Below are 23,522 nucleotides of genomic sequence, written 5' to 3'. Positions count from 1 at the left end.
GCACGGTGGGGGAGGGAGCCTGCCTGAGGCTGGAGGCAGCCGGCTGCCCGCGGGTACTTTGTCCTCATCCTCCCTTTCATCCTCAGCCCTGCGAGCCCCGAGTTTGTCAATGGAGCAGGCGCGCAGGGAATGCTCTGCAGGGGGCTGGGGGGGCTGGACTGGAGGGGGTGAACATTCCAGGCATTCTTGGCTTCCTCTAGGAGTCAGGCAGGCCGCGGGGGTGGAGGGGAGAGAAGCCGCTCAGCACTGGAGGAAAGGGGATTTCTTTGGAGCGAGGGAATAAAGGCTGTGGGGTGTCTTTGGGGGGGGTGCAGGGCTTCAAGCAGATGGGGGAGGGGACGGAGAAGAGAGAGAGGGAAGGGTGGGGGTGGGGCTGGACAATCTGCCAAATCCAGTGCTTCCTCCAGCGCCAAAGGCAGGAAGAGCAAACGGGGACCTTGGGCCCAGGGCTTTCCCACCTGTGTGCTTAGTAGGGTCAGGCCCGAACTACTGATGCAGGTGTGGCAAAAAGCCCTGGGAAGGTAGGAGTGCAGGTTTGTTTTGTTTGGTTTTGATTAAGTAGTTTCTCGATTTCCCACCCTCGGGCAGCCCAGAGGGAATGTGTATTAGGATAGAAGGTGCAAAGACCTGCGCCCCCACCCCCTCCCCAAAGAGAACAACAGAGGCTGTTTTCCAATCACCATTCTGGTTTTAATGGAGGGTTCTTCCTGGCCACTGAGGAAGAGAAGAGGGACCATTAGGTAGACAGGGGTAGGGTGAGGGGAGCCAGAGGCCCATCTCCAGACAGCGCAATAGGACATGTGGGTTTGGAAAAGACCCCCTTCTCCGTGACCAGCGGGAACCATTGCAGAAATACCTCTCTGTCCACAAAACTTAGATGTCATAGTGGATTTTCCCAGGACAAAGCATTCACATTATTGAAAACAGCAAGATTCACTTTTTATAAAACAGCGTCGAGAACGTTAAAAATAAATACGGACATTCCAGGGTCCTGAAGGCCCAGATAAAGACACATCCACAGTGTAGACTTCAGGAGCAGCTTAGAGGCAGAAGTTCTGAGTCTTTGAGGTCACAGGTGGGGTCCAGAGGAGTCTGGGCCCCTTGAGATGAAGTTCATACAGCAGCCTGAGCCTTTTCAAGTCTTTTAGATTCATAGCAGCGACTCCAGGAGGCTTGGGCCAGGCTGGGAGGATGGGAAAGGGAGAGAACCTTTGAGGAAACAGAAGCTGTGTTCTCTTACGCCTAGGATAAATAAGGAAGGGTCCCTCCAGGCCGTTCCCAGGATGCCCCAGGTGCATTAGGGGGGCACAGTCCAGTTGTAGCGGTGGGTGGGGGTGGGAATGTGTGTGTGAAGACAGTCCAGCCCACTCTGGCAGGGAATGGGTCGGGCAGGGGCTGCTCCGGAAGGCACCCTGTGTGAAACTTATCCCTGGCAATAAAGGGCGTAGGCACCGATGGGGCACACTGCCCAGTCTCTGCAGCCCCGCCATGCGTACAAGAAACAGGCAACCAGGCTCTGCCGCGGGCCTGACCATTCCACTCCGTTTCTCTACTCTTTTCCCCTCTCTTATCTGCTTGGTTCAACAGGGCTGAAGACACCGAACCCCTGATGTACCTGCTCCCCACATCCAGCCCAGCCAGGGCTCCGCTGCGAGCCCCCTCAGCCTTCTGAGCTGGGGTGCTGGGCCTGGGCGGCAGGAGAGAAGGCATCGCCCATTGGGGTGCAGCCAGCTGCATCTTGGAACCTGCCCGGGCTCGGGCAATGCCCCCACCACTCAGCTGAGCTTTGAGTAGACCCCCAGTGCCTGTCGGTAGGCCTCTGTCACCTCCTGGCAGTCTGTCAGGGAAAAGCAGCTATCCCCCCCCAGGGGGTCCTGCCGCCAGCGCCTCAGGCAGCTTCCGGGGCCCTCTGAGGGGGGCTCGTCCAGGCCTATGAGGTCGTCCACAGACACACAGCCCCGCAGCGGGGGCTCAGGGAGCCGTTCGGGCAAGTCCAGCTGGTCAAAGGACTCAGAGGACAGGATGCTGTCCTCACTCACAGCCCCTGAGGGACGGCTGGTCCGGGCCGGGGGGCGAGGTGCGGCCAGTTCATCCAAGGAGCCGAAGGTGGTGGGGGCCGCGAGCTCCGAGGCCGTGCGGGAGAACTTGCCATTGAGTTTGAGAATGCCCTTGCGATGGAGCAGCAGCCCCGAGGCTTGGGGCGGCTTCTGCTCCACAGGGTCCCCACTCACAAACACGTCACCTGCGTCCAAGAGCTCCCCAGACTCACTGGGCTCGGGAGAGGAGTAGTAGCCAGACTCGCGCTGCCGGGCCTTCTTGAGGATGCCCTTCCTGGGGAGCAGGGGGGCAGCCTGCCCTGGGCTGGTGGGGACTGGGCTGGGCTCTGGGGGGTCTTCCTTTGCCCCCTCTGATGAGGTCAACGCCGCCTTCTTGAGAATGCCCTTGGGCAGCTTGAGGTTGCTCTTGCCAGGGCGAGGGGAGGTGTCCTCAGCTGGGTTGCCCTGGAGAGACTGGGCCATGTCATTCTCCTTGCGGGACTTCTTGAGCGAGTGCTGGCGCTCCAGGCCGGGGGCGGTGCTCCCACTGCCAGGAGCGTGCTGCTTGAAGAAGCTGCACACCTTGGCCCCGTTCTCCAGGAGCGGCCGGGAGGAACGCCGGAGCCAGTCGGCCATGGAAGCCAGGGCAGAGTCGCCGCCAGGGTGCCCACCCTCGCGAAGAGCCTCCTGCTCCCCTACGCGGGTGGCATAGCCCCAGTTGACCCACCAGTGACTGGCCACATCCTCCAGGGTGGCCCGGCGGGTGGGGTTCACCATTAACAGCCACCGGATCAGGCCACAGGCGTCTGGAAGACAAGAGGCAGAGGCTTTAGTCTGGCAGCTCCGAGAATGGGCCCCCGCATGGGCCCCTCTCACCGGCTTGCCCCTGATCTGAGCTAAGACGCTGCTCACCCCTGGGTCAGATATGTCCATTCCGACCTAGGACTCTACATGCCCCAGCCCAGCCACCTCCCCCATCCAGCCTTCCTGGATTGACTCCCCCAGCTGCCTCTCTGTCCCACGACCCCTCAAGACTGTGACCCCTTCATGAACCCGTGTTGGTATGTCAGTGTGTATTCTCTCTCTCCACTGAATCCAACCCTCTGAGGGCAGAGACTGTGCTCCAGGGTAAACTGAGGCTCTCACACCCTTTTCCCTGCCTTCTACATAACAGGGAAAGGACAAAAAGGTTTCTGAGGGTGAGAACAAAAGCAACAGGAAATGAGACGACTGCAGCAAAGATCTAAGTTAGACTGTAGGAAGCACTTCCACAGTATAACCCAGCGTGCCCACCAGGGAAGGAAGAGATATCTCCTCCGTCCTCAGAGGGCTCAGACATTGGAGAGATGGCCGTGGAGGGTTCCCTAATCTCCTGCAGGTCACAATGGACTGCTGCCCTCTTCACTCTAGTGCCACTGTTTACTTCCTGCTCTGGCTGGGAAGCCCCCCACCTCGCACTCACCAGAGGGCTTGGGCGGCTCCCGGTAGGCCCCGTGGCTGATCTGTTTCACCAGCGTCTTATGGTCCTGCCCGTCAAAGGGCATGGTGCCATGCACCAGGATGTACAGGAGGACACCCAGGGACCAGCTGTCCACCTGAGAGAGAGGGGAGATCAGCAAGCTGCCCGTAGCCACTGCAGGGGGCTGCCAGCCTCCCCTTCAACACCAGGGAAGGAAAGGTACCTTCTGGACAACTCGGAGGCCACACATCTGAGGACCACCCACCTCTGGTACCCAGGGGCAATGAGGGGGACGCTGCACCGGGGCTGAGGCTCTTAGCGAGAGATGTCAGTCGCCTCCCCAGGAGGGACGGCCACAAGCACAAGGGCAGGGTGGGGTGGTTGTGGCGGACACCACCTCCACATAAGGCTGGACCGGGCCCCAGGAAAGGGAACGGGACTAGGAAAGGTGAGGGTGAGAAGAACTAGACTGCGAGTCGGAGACCTGGGTTCTAGTTCCAGTTTTGCCACTCCTGGCTAGAGAACTGGCAAGTCACTACTTTCGGGGGGGTTGAGTTTTGTGCTCTGAAAAAGGGAGTAACGAGAAAACCAGCCCGCCTCGCTCACAGGATGTGAAGTCCTGGGAAGTGACTGAGGCAGGCTGGTGGCGGAGGGCGGCCACTCACCTCTGGGCCCGTGTAGGGCTTCCCGTTGACGATCTCTGGCGAGGCATAGAGGGGGCTCCCACAGAAGGTCTGCAGGAATTTGCCTTGGTGGTACAGGTTGGAGAGGCCAAAGTCAGCAATCTGCAGGATTGGGGCAAACGCAGACACGGCTCAGGCCAGGGCCAAGGTTGTTCTGTAGCTCCTAGCACGCCCCTCTCCAGACCCTGGGGAACACCAGGCCCCAACAGAAGGAAGGGGTCCCCATGACCCCTACCCCACCCTGGGCACATAGCTCAGGCCTGGAAGAGAGAGCCCTGAGCAGGTGTGCCAGTTGGGAGCACCCAGGCAGAGGCCTGTGGGGGGCTCCAGGATCCTGCTGCATCCCATCCCAGAGATCCTCTCTCCCACCTGCATCCAGCAAACCCGCCTCCCCCGGGAGGCCTTCCACTGCCCCGAGATCGCCTCCTCCTATGAAGCCCTACAGTGGCCCAAGGCTCCCAGGAGTCCCAGCTCATCAGCGCTGCCCCCGGGCCAGGCTCCGCACTCCCACACTGCCCTCCTTGCCCCACCTCTGCTGCAGCTGCTAGCCCGCGTGAGATCTGGATGGGGCCCAGTGGACACTTACTGGCTGAAAGGAGCCAGATGGAGAGGAGAGCCCACTCCTCATGCCAATGCACAGCCCTCAGGACTACCCGTGAACCGTGCAAGACTGGAGCTGCCCCTCCTAGCACAGGGCTTATCCCTCGGCCCGCACCTGGCAGCAGGAACCTGGGGTCAGCCCGCAGTAGCTACGAAGCAATAGGGAGGGCAAAGCAAGCACCAGGGCTGTGGGTACAGCCCAGAAGGGATCTTCTCACAGGACTCCTTGCGGCACCTGGCACTGAGCGCTTGAGAAGCCCCAATCCCACTCTCTCGCTCCCCACAGACAGCCTTTCCCAGCTATCCACAGTTAGAGGCCGAGGAATATGGCCCGCTGCTCCCCACCCTGTAAGAGGATTATGCGTGCCTGGGCTGGGGAGGGGCTGTGTATGAAACTCGGGCTCCTTCCTTTATGGTTTTATTGTCCTCTTATCGAGCAGATACGGGTTGAAGCCCATGGTGAGGCCTGTGATTGGTACAGATGGGAAGGTCCATGCCTGTCCTGGTTATGGGTTTATTGGCTCTGGCTTCCCTCCCCCTGGTCAGCATCAAAGGGAGCCCCACCTGCTCCGGGAATTGGCTGGGAAGGGGAATGAACTTAGTACTGAGGTGCCTCGGGGGACAGTGGTCAGGAGCCGCTGGACAGAACTAGGTTCAGGAAGATTCTGAGGAAGGTCAGAGGGCAGAGTCACCCTCCCAGGTGCCTGCTAGGGGCCAGCCTCCTTGCCTGAGCCAGCCCTTGCCACACCCTCCTTCTGAGATCTGAGTTTATTCCACCAACATGAGCTTCTCCTCACCGATCTAAATTTAACTCCTTGGGAAGGGAAATCTGGCAGCAGCAATCAGGAAGCCGGTGCTGAAGTGCTTGGTCTGTGGGGACAGGTGCCACACAGCTGCCTAACTGCAGCAGATTAAAGTGCGCACGTGTGTGTGCACGTGTGTGTGCACGCAAGTGTGCACGCGAGTGTGCACACATACAGGAGGGCAGAACTCCCGGCCCACCCCAAGGTTGTGAGCAAAAGCTGACCCTAGATCTAAACTCCTGCCAGCCTTGTGATGTCAAAAGAACACTGGTCTGGGAGTCAGAAGACCTTGGTTCCAGGCCAGGCTCAGCCACTCACTAGTTGTGTGACCTTGTGCAAGTCACCCTTCATCCTGAGGCCTCAGTGCTCCAAGCAAGCAAGCATCGAAGTGGATGAGGTCCCTGCCAGTACTAACGTATTAAGTCTGATCTTTGCTCAACTCCTTTAGGAACCCACTAAGAGCTTAGAGCTACCTGGCTGGGGATGGTGCAGAAAAGCTAAGGTGGGGCAGGGAAGCTTCTGGAAACAAGAAGTGGGGCTCACCTTGATATTTCCATTGGCATCTAGGAGAATGTTCTCCAGCTTGAGATCCCGGTGGACAACTCCGTTCTAAAAGGAGGAGGGAGTAGAGTCAGGGGAAGGTCACCAGGGAAGGGAAGGGGATGAGGGGCCTAGTCTGGAAAGTGAGGCAAACACAAAGGGAGCCAGGTGGGGCTGAGCACAGGTAGGCTGGGAATGCCCATCTTCACTGGCATATGACGCAAGAAATCGCAGGCCCTTCCATCCCCGGCCAAGAGACTCAAAGTCAGAGACACCAATGTTTCCTTGTGTGAGAGTCCAGAATCCAGTCTTGCCTCTGCTTCTGTCTTCCTGTGTGACCCAGGACAAGTTGTGGAATCTCTCTGGTCCAAACCAGTCTGAGGGTCCCAGGGACCACCCCGCCGGAACACGGCCGGGGCAGGTGGGTGCTCACCTGGTGGCAGTAGTACACAGCAGAGACGATCTGCCGGAAGAAATGCCGGGCGTCGCGTTCACCGAGCCGCTGCCGCTCGCTGATGTAGTCGTACAGGTCGCCCCGGCTGGCATACTCCATGACGATCACGATCTTGCTGCTGTTCTCGAACACTGCGCAGAGCAAGGTGGGGAACGTCAGGCTCCCCCAAAGTCTGCTCTCCACTGGGGGTCACTCACTCCACCCTGGCCCCACACCAGACAGGACCTCCCTCCAGAGATGTCTGCTAACCAGGCTGCAGGAGAAGGGCCTTTGAAGCTCCCAGCTCCTTCAGGGAGCAATGAGTCAAGGCCAAGGACACTGCCTTGCCTTCTCCCTCCTTGGAAGTTCGGGCTTTTGAGGATTCTGAAAACTACCTGCAAATTTCCAGAAAGGCAGAGACATCACTGGCTGAGATTGAAAGGTTAGTCTCTTTGGTTTAGAAACCAGCTCTTTTTCACCTTGTGACCTTGGGCAAATCTCTTCTAGATACATCATAAGAATACAAGTTTGCTGAGTGGTCTTGGACAAGTTATTTTACCACTGTGCCTCAGTTTCCTCATTTGAAAGGCAGGATAATAATGGCAGCCTCACAGGGCTTGGGTAAGAAACAGATAAAAAGTCAGCAATAGCTTTGGGGCTGGCTGAGCAAGCTGGCACAGTGTCTGGCACACGAGCAAGCTCTTGATAAATGGTATCTACTGTTATCTTTATAATCAGTGCCCTCATTAATAAATTTGAAAAATACTGCCAATAATAATGCCTGCCTGGGAGAGCAGAAGAGGGATAAAAGCTGTGAAAGTGGATCTTGAGCTATAAAGTACCGGGGAGAGCTGGGCCGTTCGTCACCCCCACCATCTTTGACTTCCGTCCAGCGTGTCTGGGCCAGGGCCTCATGCATACGGCTCGTACACAGAAGCAATCAATACATATTTGGCAATTAATTGACTGGCTGGGTTCCTGGCTGTCAGCCCATCCCAGCTGGCTCAGCTCCACGTGTAGGAGGGGCCTTCTTGCCACCTCGGGCCTTGTCCTGGCTCCAGACCCCTGGAAAGGTAAGGAGTGGCTGGTTCACTGAACTGGCCCTTCAGCTGGGTGTGTGTCAGCACATGCACGTCCGTGACATCGCATCTTTGTGTCAGATGGGTCCTGTGACTTGCTTGGCCAGCCCCAGAGCTGTTGCTGTCTAGCCTCTGAGAAGGAGCAGAGGGAGGAGCCTTCTCCCAAGAGGGGTCCCAGCTTCCAGGCACTCCTGGATACGGGCCAGGAGGACTGTACCTTCTTCCAGGGGAACATGAATAAACAGCCCTGATCCATGGTGGCTCAGCCTCCTCGGGGTGCCTGGCTGAGGCTCCACCACTCCTGGGGTTCCCGACATCTCTGCAGGGGTCTGTGTAACCTTTGTGCCATGAAACCGGGGGTCAAGAGCCAGCCAGGGCACATTCTGGGGAGAAGCTAGGTCAGAGGTCAGTTCCCAGGACTGGAGCCTCCCCCAGCCCACACCCACTGAAGCCTGAGGCAGGATGGGGATGAATCTGGGGGCCCTCACAGACACGTTGTGATGCTCTGTGTGTGCTGAAGGTGCACGGGAAGCCACATCCTGAGATGCGCTCAGTTCCCAGACCCAGCTGGGGAGACGGGTGTGGGGGAGAAATCACACACACACACACACACACACACACACACACACGCACACTCTGCCAGTCACCAAGCTCAGCCGGCTTAACCAATGCTTTGTCATCGGCCCACTCTTCCCCGAGGGAAGTACACAGAGATACAATTAGTCTTCTCAGCCACTTGCCTGGGCTTCCCATGGGACAGGCTCAGGCCACAGGGCCATGCCAGTGGCTCTGCCTTCATCTTCCTAAGAACAGGACCCGAGAGCAGAGACTGCTCCATTTTTTCCCCACCCGGAAAATTCAGACAGAGTCTCCCTTCCCTCCCTCCTGCTGCTACTGCTCTCCCTGGCTTCCCATCTCATTGACATTATGTAAAGGCTCTCAGCAGACAGGTGTGTGTGGGAGGGTGCCTCCCCTCTTTCCCTCATCACCCTGTCTTGCTCACTCAGTTGTCTGGGTCACAGGGGAGGGGGCAGCCAGGGTGGCGAAGTCAGCACTGATGTCAGAGAAGAGGAGGCCAAGAGAGACGAGGAGAGGTAGGAGCCAGCCCCGTGGCGGGAATGATTCAGAGCACAGGACGGACTCTAGGAGGTCTGGCTCTTGGGACATATGAAGACAGCGCCCATGCACCTGAGCCAGGTGCGTGTCTACGTGTGCCTCGGCCTCCTGAGGACTGCTAAGGATCCTGTTGGGTCAGGAAGGGAGCGTGCAGGGAGGGAAAACCGAACAATGACAAAAAAGCCTGCAATCCCTTGAGTACCTCGCACGAGCAGAGCCCTCCGTGACATTATCCAGTTTGATCTTTGCAGCCACCTTGTGATGTAAGTGGGACTGTCCCACTTTATAAATGAGGAACTGAGGCCCAGGGTCTAAATTAAATGTTGCCTAACGTCACACGGCTGGGTTTCGAATCCAGCTTTTGCCCAACTCTAAACCCCGTGGCTTTTTCACTTCTTTGTGTTGTCTGTTCTGACTCCTTCTAAACACACACGTGGGCACACACACTCCGCTCCCCCCCACCCCGCGTACCTTCGTGGATGGCGATGATGTGAGGGTGGTTGAGTGACGACATGATCTCGATCTCCCGCCGTATGTGCATCAGATCTTGCTCGTCTTTGATTTTGTCTTTCCGGATTGATTTGATGGCCACCTGGAACAGAGAATGCGGGAGAGTGAGGAGAAGGGTCTGACAGGTAGAGGCATCCCTGAGGACGTTCTAGGGACCCTGGCCCTGCTGGCCTGCCTGCACCTGCCACAGAGGCCACAGAGTGCACCCAGAGAAGCCACTCCATCCTTCCCCACCCAGGGCAGGTGGCAGAGCGGCTGGAGAGCACCTTCTCTAGAAAAGGTTCTCACCGGGGTTGGGTCCAGTCCATGCAGCAGGAAGGAGGAGTACGCACCAATGGCCTCCTGATTCAGAGTGTATAGTTGAACCGGGAAGGCGACCGCCTGCATTCGTAAGGCAGACGCTTTATGCTTTATGTAGCCAATGTGCCAGACTGCAGTACGAGGACGGGGATGGGGCCTGTTCTGCTCACCACCGGATCCTTGATGCTGGGCACAGTGTCTGGCAGGTGGCTGCACTAGAGAACTGTTTGCGGCATCGGTAAAGGAACTGACCCTCACGACAGCCCTGGGAGGTAGGCACAGAAAGTGTCACCATCCCCGTTTACAGGTGAGGAACCCGGGACCCCGAGAGGTTAAATGACGTGCTCAGGCGTACGGTCACCAGCTGGCACCAACTGGGGTGAGACTACTGGCCCTCTGACTCCACGTTTGGTACCTTATCTGCCCCCAGACGCTAACTTGCCTTAAACAACTAATCTCTAGCCGAAAAGTGGAAACAACCCAGATGTTCCTCAACAGATGAAAGGATAAACAAAACATGGTCTATCCACACAATGGAACACTATTCAGCCATAAAAAGGAAGGGAATTCTGACACATGCTAGAACACAGATGAACCCTGAAAACGTTATGCCGAGTGAAATAAGCCAGTCACACAAGGACAAATATCGTATGATCCCGCCTGTGTGAGCACCTAGAATAGGCAAATTCCTAGAGACAGAAAGTGGAAGGGTGGTTGCCGGGGGCTGGGGGAGGGGAAGACGGGAGTTGTGGCTTAATGCCTATAGTTTCAGTTTTACAAAACAAGAATTCGCAGACTGGTGAACAGCAATGTGATCATGCTTAACACTATTGTACATGTAAAATGGTAAGTTTTATATTATATGTATTTTACTACAATGTTTAAAAATATTGCCCCCAAAATTATAGGGGAAAAAACTCAAACTCCAATCTCTTCTCTGTCCCCTGGTGACAAACAACCCGGCAGTTAAACAGAGTCCTCAGGCCCCTGCCGTCTTAGTCTCCACAGGTGAAAAACACCATATGAGGTGTAACCCCCGTGCTGGGGCGTGGGGTGCACTCAGGAAGGGTGGGGTGAGGCAGGAGGACACAGAGGAGCTGCCAAGATGCAGCTCAAGCCACCTCTTGGGGACTGAGGCGGCTGGGCCTCTCTCTGCTCAGCCCCACTCAGCAGCAGCTGCTGGACAATGCCCCAGGAGCACTGGTAGCAGCGCCTGCGTGTGAGGGACATGCCTGTGGAGCCAAGGGACCAGCCCCCGTTCTGGGCCCCTATTCTGTCGCTGTCCCTGTGGGCGAATTCCAGCCCTTCCCAGAGCTGCAGTTTTCTTTTCTGTGAAATAAACAGGTTGAACTAAGATGTCTGGGGCTCTCCTGCTCTGATTCCCTGCCATGTGCTGTACAAATGCCATGGCCCTCGGAGGCTGCACGGCTGGCATCAGGGGCTGGGCGGGAGTGGGGTGAGGGTGGGGTGTCCCAGGGCCAGCCAGTTCCTGGCAAGCCCTGTCCAAGAGCACGGATGGTAAATACAAGACTTCCTCTTCGCGGGAGATAGGCAAGTTATGAGAAATCTGAAGACGCAGACGGAGGCAAACAGCCCCTCAGTCCAGTTCCCAGGAGGGTTGCCTCCCCTCACGCCTCAAAGGGAGACAAAAAAGGAAACCCTGGCTTGAGGGGAGGGGCCTCTAATCCGCCCTTTCAAAGGGCTCTGGAGGCAGACAATGGCTTCCGGCTCGCAGGGCTCACGGGGACAGCGGCCCTGCCGGCCTGCGCTCCCCATCCGACAAGAATGCGGAACAGCCCTAATCCCGTCAGAGGAGCTGCTCACAATGCCCGCCAGCCCGGTCACCCCAGCAACGGGCCAGGGATGGCGTGCCCTCCGCCCTGCTCCTCCCCCAGAGCTGCATGGGTGAAAGAGGGGAGGCCCAGTGCTTGCTCGGGCCCTCCCTGAGCAGGGCACAGAGGACAATGGCAGGAGGGAGGGATGGTCACCATGGAGCCTACTCCCCAAGATGCTGGAGAGGCCCACGCTGCAGCTGCAGGGGCCAGGGCTGCCCGCCTTCTGCTCCAAACCATCCACGTCTCCCCAGTGAGCGAAGCAAAAAAAATCGCTGGGCTTGGAATTGGGCAGAGGTGGGGAGTAGGGTGAAGAGGGCTTGAATCCTCCTCTAACTAGGAGGCACCTCTCTCTCCTGGATTCAACCTGGGGTGTCATTCCCACACACCTCTCTCTCCGTACCCCTTTTCTCTCCCTGAAGGGAGATTTTAGGGACTAGTTCTTTTCTCTCTAAAATTCTTCGTTTCTAAAATCAAACGATGGATATAGTTCTATGAGCTCTTTAGAGACAAAGGTCCATTAAAATGTATTAATAGATAGTAAAAACAATCATATAAACACAAATCACACATCTAAACAATCAAAAAATTTGAGAACTTAAGATGTCCCCATATACAAAACCTAGACACATCTTAGATATACAGTTGTGTACTCACGAACGTATACAATAGTGAAATAAATCATCACGGGCTTAGGGGACAGAATTCTACAGATGACAAGGCCTAAAAGAAATGAGGTTCCAAAAAAAGGGGGTCTTTGAGATGCTAGAAGGAGTCTCCGCATGGGCAGAGGGTACACAAGTCCAACCCTGAGATCCATCTCTTTCAACGCTGGAGGCCCAAGATTCTAAAACAGAATTGTTCATTCTCAGTGAACAGCTCCATCCTCCTGCGAGCTCCTGCTCTGGCCTCAGCGGGTTTATCAAGGACCCTCCAGTCATCTATGTTAGGTTCTAGCACATCATAGTTTGGCTGACACTTCCCAGGAGAAAAACAAGTTATTCATCAGGCCTCCATCAGTCCCCCAGGGGGGCTGGGCCCTGCTCTCCAACCTACCCCAGCCCCAGGGGAGAGGCCTCTAGTTATCGCCTGGATGGCTTGTCAAAGTAAATTAGATCTAGCAACAGCTCAGGCCTAGACAGAGCCTAGCTACCGAAAGCATTCAACAGTTGTTTACTGGGGAACACAAATCACAATAAAATTATTTATAGGTTAAGTCATTGGGCTGATCTTTGACTGATGGGACCAGCGCCCAGATAAGATTTTCTCCTCCCAGGCATGGGTAGAGTCAACCTCATTCAAGAGGACTAATTTTTAAGGACCTTTGTTCTCATCTGCAAGATAGTTGGGCAACTATTTTCTAGAATAAAAATAAGCTGAATAAAGCCAAGGAAGAGTGTAACAATTGCTGAATGGACGATCCAGAGGAAGGAGGGCCACATGCCCAGAGACAGTCCTGGTATAATTATTAATATTGCCCCCTTTACTGTCCAAACTATCCAAGTGTAGACAATACATTATATGGCCACCCTATGCAGGGGGGGCGGAAAACCAGGCCCAGTGATGATAAGGTGAACGTGAACACCTGATTAGTGGAGTGGGCATTGAGAGCCCAGGTATCTAATCCTTATTGCCCCTATCGAGCTACCCGACTCAAGACAAGTCACTTAAATGATCTGGTTAACTGGTCTGGCTAGTTCTAATGTTCTCATATGAAAAACGAAAGGACATTTACTCTTCAAACATCTGCTAAATGCCTATGCGTGCTATGCTATGTGTTAGGGATGCAGACAAAAATTAGATACTCCCTGTGCCAAGGCCTTCAGTCCAGTGGGAGGACTAGCAATTAAATCAACTCCAGTCTGGTGTAATAAATGTGGCAGCTGAGGCCCCTCCCTGCAGAGGGGCTCCAGGAACACCGGACAGAGCTTTCTTTGCCTGCAGAAGCAGGGAAAACCACCCCAGGAGAGAACTGGTTCAGACCTTGAAGGGTGAGTGAGGTTTGCAAGGCCACGGGAGGTGGGCTGGGGGCAGTGGGGCATTCCAGGCAGAAGGAAAGGTTGGAGCAAAGGCCAGCAGGGAAGGAGTCACTCATGAATTTGAGCATCAGGATCTCTAAACTCCCTTCCAAACTCTATTCTGTGCTGAGCTTCTTCAGAAATGGGTCACCTGCTACTCTGCCAGGAAGGTACCTGCCAAGGATTGTTACAAGGGGCTTGTTCAGAGGCCCCTTACTATGACCATGTTAACATGCCCGAGCATAATTCTTACTGATACCATCCCAGCGATGTTCTTGCCCCTATAGCCATGAACATTGGAAAGGAGGCGGGGCTAATTCCACATCCTGTTTTGCAAATGGGAAACACTGGAGTCCAGACAGGTGCACTGACTTTTCCAAGGTCCCCCAACACATCAAGACAGAATCAGCATCTAAGATGGAGGGGTGCTGCCTGGAGAAGCTTCCATCTCAGAAGACAAAGGGCATGCCTCACATCTTGCCCCAGGCCAGGCTGTGCAGTACCACCAGCCACCCCCATCCTACTTGTGGACATATAAACATGCCCCTGCTCCTCTGCCTACACCCTGGAGAGGTAGGTGCTGGGGCTTGATGGGTAAACCCTGCCTCCCTCCCAGGAACTAAGAATGGTAGAGAGGTCTTAGAAAAGAAAGGCCCAGAGATGCTGGTTCCAGGTGCAGGGACAGGGGGTGCAAGCTGGGCATCTCTGGTCATAGCTATCACCTGGAGCCAGAGCCAAGCTCCTTGACTCCTCTGGCCTTTTGTGGAGCAGCTGCTGTCTGGGAGGCAGGGCAAGGAGCTGGAGGATGACCCATTTAGATAACGGAGGAGAGGTTGGGCTGGCAGAGTGAGGATGGGCCTGGGGGTGGCTCACCATCCCACCAACCTGCCAGAGGACAAGGCGGAGATTAGGAATGGGCTCTCAGGGGAGCCTAAGCCACCTCCCCTAAGCCCCATACTGTACCGCCCCCTCCCTGTCACCCTCCGGCCCCCTTTGCCAGGTTGCTGGGCAAGGAGCTTCCCTGCCCAGCCCTCTTGTGTGGTTTGGCCAGAGCCCAAGGACAAGAGTCGCCTGCAGCCTCCCTCCCTGCTGCTGAACAGGCAGGTGCAGAAGGAGCTAGGAGGGCAGTGTCCCGCCGAGCGGGCCTTTGGCAGCTGACCAGGCGGGAGTCCTCTGGAACTGGGGCTGAAGGAGAGGCTGGGACTTTTAACAAAGCAGAGATCAAAGTGGTGTGGCTTAGGGAAGCTGGGCACAATCCACGCTCTTTCTCAGAACAGGGTAGACCCAGGATGGGGGTGAGGGGTCCCCAGGAGAGGGAAGATAGGGCTTGGTCAAAGCCAGCCTTGCTGGGATAATAACTGTGTATGTCAGGTACTGTGCTAAGCACTGTACATAGACTATTTTATTTAATCCTAGGAGGACCCCACAAGGTAGGAATGATTATAATCCCCATTTTACAGATAAGGAAACTGAGGAACAAAGAAGTTGCTCAGCTGGTAAGCAACAACGCCATGACTTGAAGCCTTGCAGTCTTGACTCTGAGCTAGGCAGTCTCCCCAGTAAGGTTTAAAAACCAGGAATATAATGTAGGACACCCACCCAGGATTCCTTAACATAATCAGGGTATGCGGGGGCGCGGGTTGGTTCCCAGTGACTCTCCCACCCTCAGCACTGCCCGGAGCGCTGGGAACGGCAGCCAGCGAGAGCCAGCTGTCGGAATGACACGGCACACTGGGGCAAGCCGGGGCTCATCTCGAGGCCAACTCCCAGTCCAAGACTCAGTACTTGGTCACTCAGAGCCTGGGTGGTCAAGTCAGGGGCCTATGTTTTGCAGGCAGGGTACAGGCATGCTACTAACCAGCCACAGGATAAGGCACCTCCCCTCTCTGGGCCTCAGTTTCCCCATCTGTCAGTGAAGCAATCAGTCATTTTCAAACCTTCTGAAATCCCACACGGCAATCCAACATAGAAAAGAGACGGAGCACCCCTGCCGCAGAGCACCACCCTCTTGGACTCCCCTCATTTCCCTCACGGCGCTCCTTGGAAGTGAGACTTCCACGAGGATCATCCCAAGGGCTCTGGTGCACTCCACCGTTCCAGGGACCTCACTCAGCATGTGTTTTTCTCTTCAGGGGGAGGGGTGGTCAGGGGAGCTGGGAGAATCACAGGAGGAAATGTCATTTGGATACCAAGATCCAGAGCAAATATTTGTTTTTCCTTTGATGCCCTCTTGGAGCAGCCGTTAGTCCCGCCCACCCGCCCTTCCCTCTGCCCATCCCCTGACAATCCCATCTAGCAGGTTGGGAGGGGGAAGTATGCTAGAAAGGTAGAGGGAAAATTGGGATGGAAGTCACCCAGCAGGTTTTCCTCTCAATCTAGCCCCCACCAACAATCTCAATTCATGTCAGGGGAGGTCTTGGGCAGCCCCCACATGGCACCAGGTCTCCCTTGGTTCAGGGAGAATGGTTGAGGGGCAGGGTTGGGGGCAGTGTGCGCAGGAGGGCAATGCTCCAGCACTGAGAAACCATTAGCACGGCACGCAACTGCTCTCCAAGAAGGAGGGAGACCCTGAGCAAGTTCTCAGCAGCAGTACTGGGTGGTCTAGATCAGGGAGGCTCAGAGCAGGCCCCATGCCTACTGATCTTGGCTCCCTACTTACAGCAAGAGGCTTGTGGCCAGGGAGTATCTTCAGAATTCCCTCTGTTCTGATGTAATAAAAGCTGGAATTCCTGCCTAGAGACGCTGAGGCTTGAAAACTGAAAGCTGGTTTATCTCACTCTGGAATCAAATGAGATCTCTCTCTTTCTCTTTCTCTCTCACACTCACATCCTCTCTCTCTCTCTCTCTCTCTCTCTCTCAGTCACACACACGCACACACACACACACACACACATGCAGCGACCCAGGTCAAGAACCTGATGGGATCTCTGAACTTCACTCTCAGTTTCTGGACCACCCCAGTCCTCACGACCCAGTCTTTCCCCCCCAGGTGGCACAAGGCACAAGCCACGAGCAGCTATTTTCCAGCTGAGCCACTGACAAAGCCTGAGCCCAGCAGTCTCAAGCCTGGGGCCTCACTGGGTCCTCACACTTTATAAAAAGAGAAAGAAAAGGAAAGCCAGGAAGTACATGATTGCCCAATAGCTGTAACCTGGCAGCGGGCAACTGGGGACTGTGCCAGGCGTGAGCAGGAAAAACATACTCGGTCCTATTGATGGGGCCATAATCCACCCCTTTCTCCAACATCCACTCTCCTTCACCAATGAAATGACTTCTTGTATTTCAAACCAGCTATTGGCTTCAAAAGCAAACACAACCTGGGGAGGCAACCACTGCCATAGCCAATAGGGCAATCCATAGACAGACAGACAGACAGACACACACACACACACACACACACACACACACACACACCTTACAACCAGCACCCAAATGGATTCAGCAAAAACATAATCCCTAAACCACCTGCTCTAAAAGGCTTGTTAAAATATAGATTATTTGGCCCCATCCTATGCCTTCAGAATAAATTCCACTGGGTGTGGAACCAGAGAAGTATTTTAAACAAACACCCCAGGTGATTCCTGTGTACATTAAACTCAAGTTGTAGAACCACAGTGAACCAGTGTTAACTAACTTTTGGCAAATCTGCCATCCTTTCTGGGCTGGCCTTTCTAGATATAAATAGTAGTTCTCACTGCAAGTTCTATGTGTCAGGAACAATTTCAGTTCACATTTGTATCTGATTCAGTCCTCACAGCAGCTTGTGAGGAAGGCTGTGTTTTCTCCATTTTTGCAGAAAGGGAAACAGAGTACAGAGATGAGGAAATTGCCCAAGTTCACACAGATTACTGTGACTGCTACACACACACCGAATTAAAAGGGCAAGTTCCTGAAAAGGCCCCAAAGGTATCTTGGGGCACAGTAGACTTGGTATCAGTGCCTGGTTTCATACTTTCCAGAATCAAAACCTCATCATGATGAAACTGCAACTAAATCTTAGCGCCGTAAAGGACCTAAATGTCAAGCCCAGCCTGTGCAGATCTCCGCAGTACGCTGGGATGCCAGACTCTTAGAGTCGAGGAACTCCACAGGGCATCCATTCATTCCACCGCACACATAGTTGTCAAATTCCTACTAAGGTCAGGTGCCTTCTATTTCCACTCTATTGAACAGTCTGTTCCAAGCAAAATTCAGCTTAAGTCCCATGTTCTCTAGGGAGCCTTCCCATCCCAAGACAGGACAACATTGTCTTCCGTGCGCCCGAGCCAGCTATCCGCCTCACTTACTTGGCGGCCTGGTGCTGCTGGGGTCCTCAGGTCTACCACCACTGTCCCTCCAACCGTGGACAGACACATCTGCAAAGGACACCCCTCCACACACACAGGCACCCTCGGCGTGGTAAGACCGCCGGCTGGCAACTCCCCCGAGCCACGCACGCGCTCCCGGCCCACCCTCCTTCACTCCCCCCAGCCGCCAAGCCCGCGCCGGCAGAGCCGCACTCACCAGGCGCCCCGAGCTCTCCCGTGCCTTCTTCACCTTCCCGTAGGTGCCTTTGCCCAGGGTCTCCAGGAACTCGTAGCGGTGCCGCAGGTTGTGCTTGTGGTGGTGCCGCTTCACCGCCTGCTTCTTCATCAGGGGCTTGGGGGACTTGATGAGCCGGTCGGCCAGGGGCCGGGCGAGCTCCGCGGCCAGGGCGGCGGTCGAGGCAGCGGGGCCGGGGCGCGGAGGAAAAGCCGATGACTCCATGGCGAGCAGGCCGGGAACGAAGGCGACAGCGGAGTCAAGCGGCCACGCGGGGAGAGTTAGAGCCCCCGGCTCTCGTCCGGCATCCGGCCGGGACCCCACGGCCGCACCGCAGCGCTCGGAAAGCGCAGCATTCCAAGTTGTTATAAGCGCTCTGTGCCTGAGGCCCTGGCCACGCCCCCTCCAGCGCCCATTGGCCGGCTCGCCGGCGGCGCGTGACCACGGCCACCTGCATTGGCTCGCCAGGCTCCCGGCCCCGCCTCCTCCTCTGGGCGTGGCTGGGAAAGGTGTCAATAGAGCCCGCCCCCTTGAGCCCCCGAGGCCAGGACTGGGGAATAGGGGATTCCGGCGGCGGAGGCAGCTGGAAGTCCGGAACCTTACTTTGAGGGCCCTCGAAACTGTTCTAGCCTCTGAGTGGCTCTTGGTCCTGGTTAGAGTCCCTGTTTTTCTGTTGTGCTGTGTTTTCAGTTGGCAAGGGGCAATCTGAGGGCGCTAGAGATCACCAAAGTATTTCTCCATCCTCAGTAATTTGCTTCTCCCAAGCCCAGATCTATAAAGTTACTTGGCCACTTCTTGAAGTCCATAAAAGAGAAAACGGGATAGGATAGGACAGGGGTAGAATCCAGCCAAAGGAGAGCGCTGGTGGAGAACTGTTCTAGGGTTCTGAGTTCGCTCGTTTTCAGTTAGATCAACCTTAATTGGATCCTGGAATCTAGTGGTCCTGGAAAGGTCTCACCTCTTCATGAAAGAGGGCTTCTGGGGTTGAGTGGACCCGTCAGATGTGGTGGAATTAATGAAGTGTTGGCAGGAGCTGGAGAGAGCCAAAAAGGAAACATGTGTTCATTAAAAAATACATTACAATCCTACTATTTAACTTGTATCCCTAAATTTGTAAATAGATGCCCCACCCAAAGTGTTCTTGTCCCTGATTTCAGAGCCAGGAGGACTGGTCATGAAGTGTGGCTTGGTTTTTGAGGCCTGGAGCGCTGGGGCCAGAATCTCTGTTCTCAGGCGCATTTAGAGTGAAATGAGAATGTCCATAGTTTTTCCTCTTTGCTCTAAATGGGAAGAAAGGCGCATTTCCTCTTTTAGCTGCCTTGATAACCCAATCCTGTGAAATGAGTATTATTCTGCCCAAGGCCACACAACTAGTGAGAAGGTGGCAGAACTGGGATTCAGACCCTGATCTGTGAGGAGGAGAGTAGAGGACATCAGACCTTGATCTCCTTCCCTGAGGGGAGCCCTCCTGCAAGCAGACTCATGGCCCTGACTGGATTCCAGCTATGCTGGGGAGACAGCCTCCCCTTCATGCCCCCAGGAGGATGGTACCTCCAGCTGTGTGTTCAGGGCATGCTGAGGATCAAGAAGGACTAGACCCCTAGGTGGATTTTGTATTTAGTGTCTATCCACTTTCCTACTTCCACTTCCACAGATCCTTTGATCTTTTCTAGAGTGAGTCATGGATGTCTCCATCTCTCCACGCAGCCCTTCCCCTCCTTTGTGGCTGGAGAAGATCCACCTTGGACAGGAAACCCACTCCCCTCCCCCAAATCTGGAGGGCCACAGGAGGGAGAAGCTGGTCTGGCATTCTTTCCTCTACCAGCCTCTGCTTTTGCTCTGGGTTATCTGTGAAAATAGGATGAGACCCAGGAGACAGTTCCCCTGACCTGCTGTTTCCGTTCCCATCTGAGATCTGCATCCATTCCTGGGGGCCCATCCAGAGGGATTAGGACTCTCAAAAGGAAGCCTGGGTAACATAAGAGCAAGCACAGGGCTGAGTGTTCGGAGACCTGAATTCTGGTCCTGACTCTGACACTAACCAGTTCTGTGGCTTTCTATTGATTACTTCGTTCACTCTACAAATACTGGTGCCCACTAGGTGCTGGCCCAGGGGACGTAACGGTGACAAGATCTCTGCCTTTGGAGTATTCTCAGTCTAGTGAGAAACAAGCAAATCCTGTACAGAGGCAGAAGGGTCCATGATGGAGGAAGAACAAAATGCCCTTGGGATGTACAACAGGAGAGAGGCTCTAGCCCAGATGGGAGGAGGCCGGTCAGGGGCAGCTTCCTGAAGACAGGGCTTTTCAAGCTGAGACCTGGAGAACAAGTGGCTATTAGCCAGCCAAATCAACATTTCTTCATAAAAATCATACAGATGAGCCTAAGATTCTCTTTCTGGCTTAATCTAGATTCCCATGAATTTTTCCAGGTATCCCCAACATCCAGTGTGCTGCTAGCACATAAAAGGTGCTCAGTAGATGCCTGTGGATGAAAGGAATGGAATCCAAAGACTAAAGTGAAAGCACTACATGTGACAGATCTCCTGCCGTTACCAGCTAACTGGCCATGCAATGGGTGACATCACCTGCAATCTCTTGGGCCTTTCTCACCCCCACTTCGGCTTTCTTTGACTATAATCTCAATCCCCATTTAGGTGACAACAGCAGGCAGGCACGGGAGACAGACAAACAGGCATAGAGCCGCAACAGCACGTGACTCAGAAATGGTCTGACCTGCTGAAACTCAACTCTCAAATTCCTTGAAGACAGACCTGGTTGGTGGGAGAGCAAGGGTGCCTCGCAGGGAATCTGTGCGGGTCAGGGACTCTGCCGCCAGCGGGTCTCAGGGAATTCCTCAGTCATGTGCTTGGGTGTGTGGATGTGCTTGGATGTCCGGGCTGAGCTAAGCCATTTTCTATCCTGCCTGCCCCACTATCTAGTCCTGGGAGGGGGAAGCCTGCCCCCTCTCCCGCAGCCCCATGTCCCTTTGCTGATCCATGTCTGAAGGGCTCTTGGGAGAAACCATTCGTTGGGTCTACCATATGCCGCACTGGGAAAACAATCGGGAGCAAACCTCAGTTCCTGTCTTTACACACTTCACAACCTCTGTGTGTGTCTGTGGGGTGTTGGGTGGGTCCAGACTAGCAAACTGTTGTGTCCTGCTGGGAGCAGGCAGGAGCACAGGTGGGGGCACCAGGGCCGTGCTTTGCAGGTGGGGTGGGGGTGGGAGCAGGTAAGGCAGATCTCGGATACATCTAAGATGAGTGTTGAGGAGTGACTGAGAATTAGCTCTCTACTCTCAGGGAGTTTTCAGTTTAGCGAGGGAAATAAATATGCGACTTACCACATAATCCAAGTTGAAAAGTGGTAAGGCCCCCAAGAGAGGTATAAAATGCCTGTGGGGCCTGAAAGGATGGGTTTTATTCTGGCCCAGGGGCTTGAGGGGGGCCCTCACAGTTGAGCTTTGAAGGGTGGGTGGGATTTGGATAAGCTGTGAGGAGAGGCCTTGGGGATGGGGTAGGGGGTGGGGGTGAGGGAAGGAGATACTACATGTGTGGTAGGGCTGGGGAGAGGAGAGGGGAGCGAGCATGCTCTGTAACTCATGAGCTACAGGGGGCCTTCTGGGCCCTAGAGCATCTTCTCCCTCGGAATCATCTTAGTATAGATGCCTGAGCATCTCTTCTTTTCTCTGGGAAAGGGGCTCAACTCACTACTCCCTCCCAGTCTGACACCTCAGCCATCTTATTCCCTTTCCCCAGGGCTCTGAGAATGAGTTACAGTCTGCAGTCACCGCTCCCGCCCCCATGGGGGACAATATGGCCTTGAAGGTGTTGACCTTCCCCTCTCAGGGGCTAGTGGAACTACCTGGATAGGAACCTGCGTGTTAGAACTGGCCCTCCAAGCCTGGAAGATGTAAATCCAAAGACGGATGTAAATCCTATTAGTTGTTGGCGAATTGGGATGCCTGGCTCAAAGCTGCCCTCTTCTGACCAAACTAAGCCTAGCAAGTTTTATGGGATGCCCAAAGCTGTGACCACAAGGCAGGCGATGTGTTCCTCCAATGAGCCATTCATTTATTCATTCATTCATTCATTCAACAAATATGGACTGAACTATTATAATAGGTATAATAATATCTAACGTTTATGGAGTCAGCCCTGGTTCTAAGCTCCTTAGATATAGTGTCACATCCAAGACCGCCCAGCTGGGAAGTAGCAGCACTGGGAGGCAAACCTGTCAGCGCAACATCACGCCTTGCTCCCCCGACTATTGCATTGCCTTGTGGCGCCTGAATGGGTGCTGGAAATTCAACATGGAACTAGTGATCTTCTAACGATCTAAATTTTTTTTTTTTTTGAGACAGAGTCTTGCTCTGTCTCTGGGCTGGAATGCAGTGCCATCATCATAGCTCACTGCAACCTAAAACTCCTGGGCTTAAGCAATGCCCTGGGCTCAGCCTCCCGAGTAGCTGGGACTACAGGTGTACACCACCACACCCAGCTAATTTTTTCTATTTTTGGTAGAGACAGGGTCTTGCTCTTGCTCAGGCTGGTCTCGAACTCCTGGCCTCAAGCAATCCTCCTGCCTCGGCCTCCTGAAGTTCTAGGATTACAGGTGTGATCCTAGTTTTGTGCTGCAAACACTGATAATAGTCCTCCAGCTCTCAATTACAACGGGAAATTTAATGTTATTCACAGGCTAGGCCTGGGAGGGGATGTGGCTGAAGGAGAAGCTAGCTCTTGTCCCCAAGCCAGAGAGCGTGCCCTGTCTCCTGCTGGAGCAGTAGAGAGAGCACACAAAGAGAGACAGGAGTCCTGGGTTCCAGCTCCACTTGTGCCACCAACCCACACCGTGGCCATGGCCATGGACTTTCTCTTTTGGGGGTGGTTCCTTATCTATGAAAAGGGATTTGGATAAACCAACTCTGAATTTTGTTTCAAATCTGCTGTAATATCTCTGCAATAGCTAAGCAGGGACAAATTATCGATAAAAATCTCAGTCACTCACCTTCTTTTGCCCACCTGGTAACCGATTCCCTCTCTCACCCCCAGGCTGGCATGACGATTTGGGCTGAGGAGTCTGGCAACCTGGGTTGGGGCTCTGCTCTGCCACTGTCGTTATATCTCATCTCTCTGCCACTCTATGTAGAGGAATTACTCTTTTATGCAGCTAACACACTTTGCACCAGCCACTATTCCTTAGATTATCTGTATTAATAAATTCAATCCTCCCTACAGCTCTATGAAACAGGTACTAGCATATGATTGTCCCCATTGCACAGATGAGGAAACTGAGACACAGAGAGATTCAGTAACCTACACGGGGTCACAAAGCTGGCAAGTGGTGGAGCCAGATTGGACCGCAGGCGATCCGGCTGCAGAAACAGCACTCTTAGTCATCATGCTTTGGTTTAGAGAAGATTCCTGATTTGCCCACAGCCTCAGGTGGACTGAGGGGCTCTACGTCATAGTTTATTCATCTGAAGTGTACCGCATGACTACCTCCTGGGCTTGCTGTGGGACAGAACGTGATGTGAAGTTGTCAGATTGATGGTTTCCTGTTAGTTTGCTTGAGGCTTTGCTGGGTCCTG

At 54.5% G+C, this 23,522-nt stretch overlaps 1 protein-coding gene across 1 annotated transcript; it reads right to left on the bottom strand.

Moving 5' to 3' along the window:
• Positions 1–1,471: 1,471 nt before the first annotated feature.
• On the bottom strand, positions 1,472–18,311 carry NUAK2 (NUAK family, SNF1-like kinase, 2). Its single transcript, XM_012657842.1, has 7 exons — positions 17,913–18,311; positions 9,221–9,341; positions 6,555–6,706; positions 6,125–6,190; positions 4,161–4,280; positions 3,499–3,631; positions 1,472–2,842 (listed from the first exon to the last, which is right to left on the bottom strand). The coding sequence occupies exons 1-7, from the start codon at positions 18,153–18,155 to the stop codon at positions 1,776–1,778; spliced, it is 1,902 nt and encodes a 633-aa protein (XP_012513296.1). The 5' UTR covers positions 18,156–18,311; the 3' UTR covers positions 1,472–1,775.
• Between the last annotated feature and the right edge of the window lie 5,211 nt (positions 18,312–23,522).

Source organism: Propithecus coquereli, unplaced genomic scaffold (assembly GCF_000956105.1).
Source record: "Propithecus coquereli isolate 6110/MARCELLA unplaced genomic scaffold, Pcoq_1.0 Scaffold563, whole genome shotgun sequence".
Taxonomy (NCBI): Eukaryota; Metazoa; Chordata; class Mammalia; order Primates; family Indriidae; genus Propithecus; species Propithecus coquereli.
Note: the sequence above shows the minus strand (reverse complement) of the source record. Positions and strands in the feature narration are given on the sequence as shown.

Excerpts from the sequence above, each read along its gene's own strand:
- NUAK2 (XM_012657842.1), bottom strand. The coding sequence starts at position 18,155 with ATGGAGTCATCGGCTTTTCCTCCGCGCCCCGGCCCCGCTGCCTCGACC. Across the intron at positions 9,342-17,912 it reads GGGAGAGCTCGGGGCGCCTG|GTGGCCATCAAATCAATCCG; the intron begins GTGAGTGCGGCT and ends TCTCTGTTCCAG. Across the intron at positions 4,281-6,124 it reads ATGCCAATGGAAATATCAAG|ATTGCTGACTTTGGCCTCTC; the intron begins GTGAGCCCCACT and ends CCAATCCTGCAG.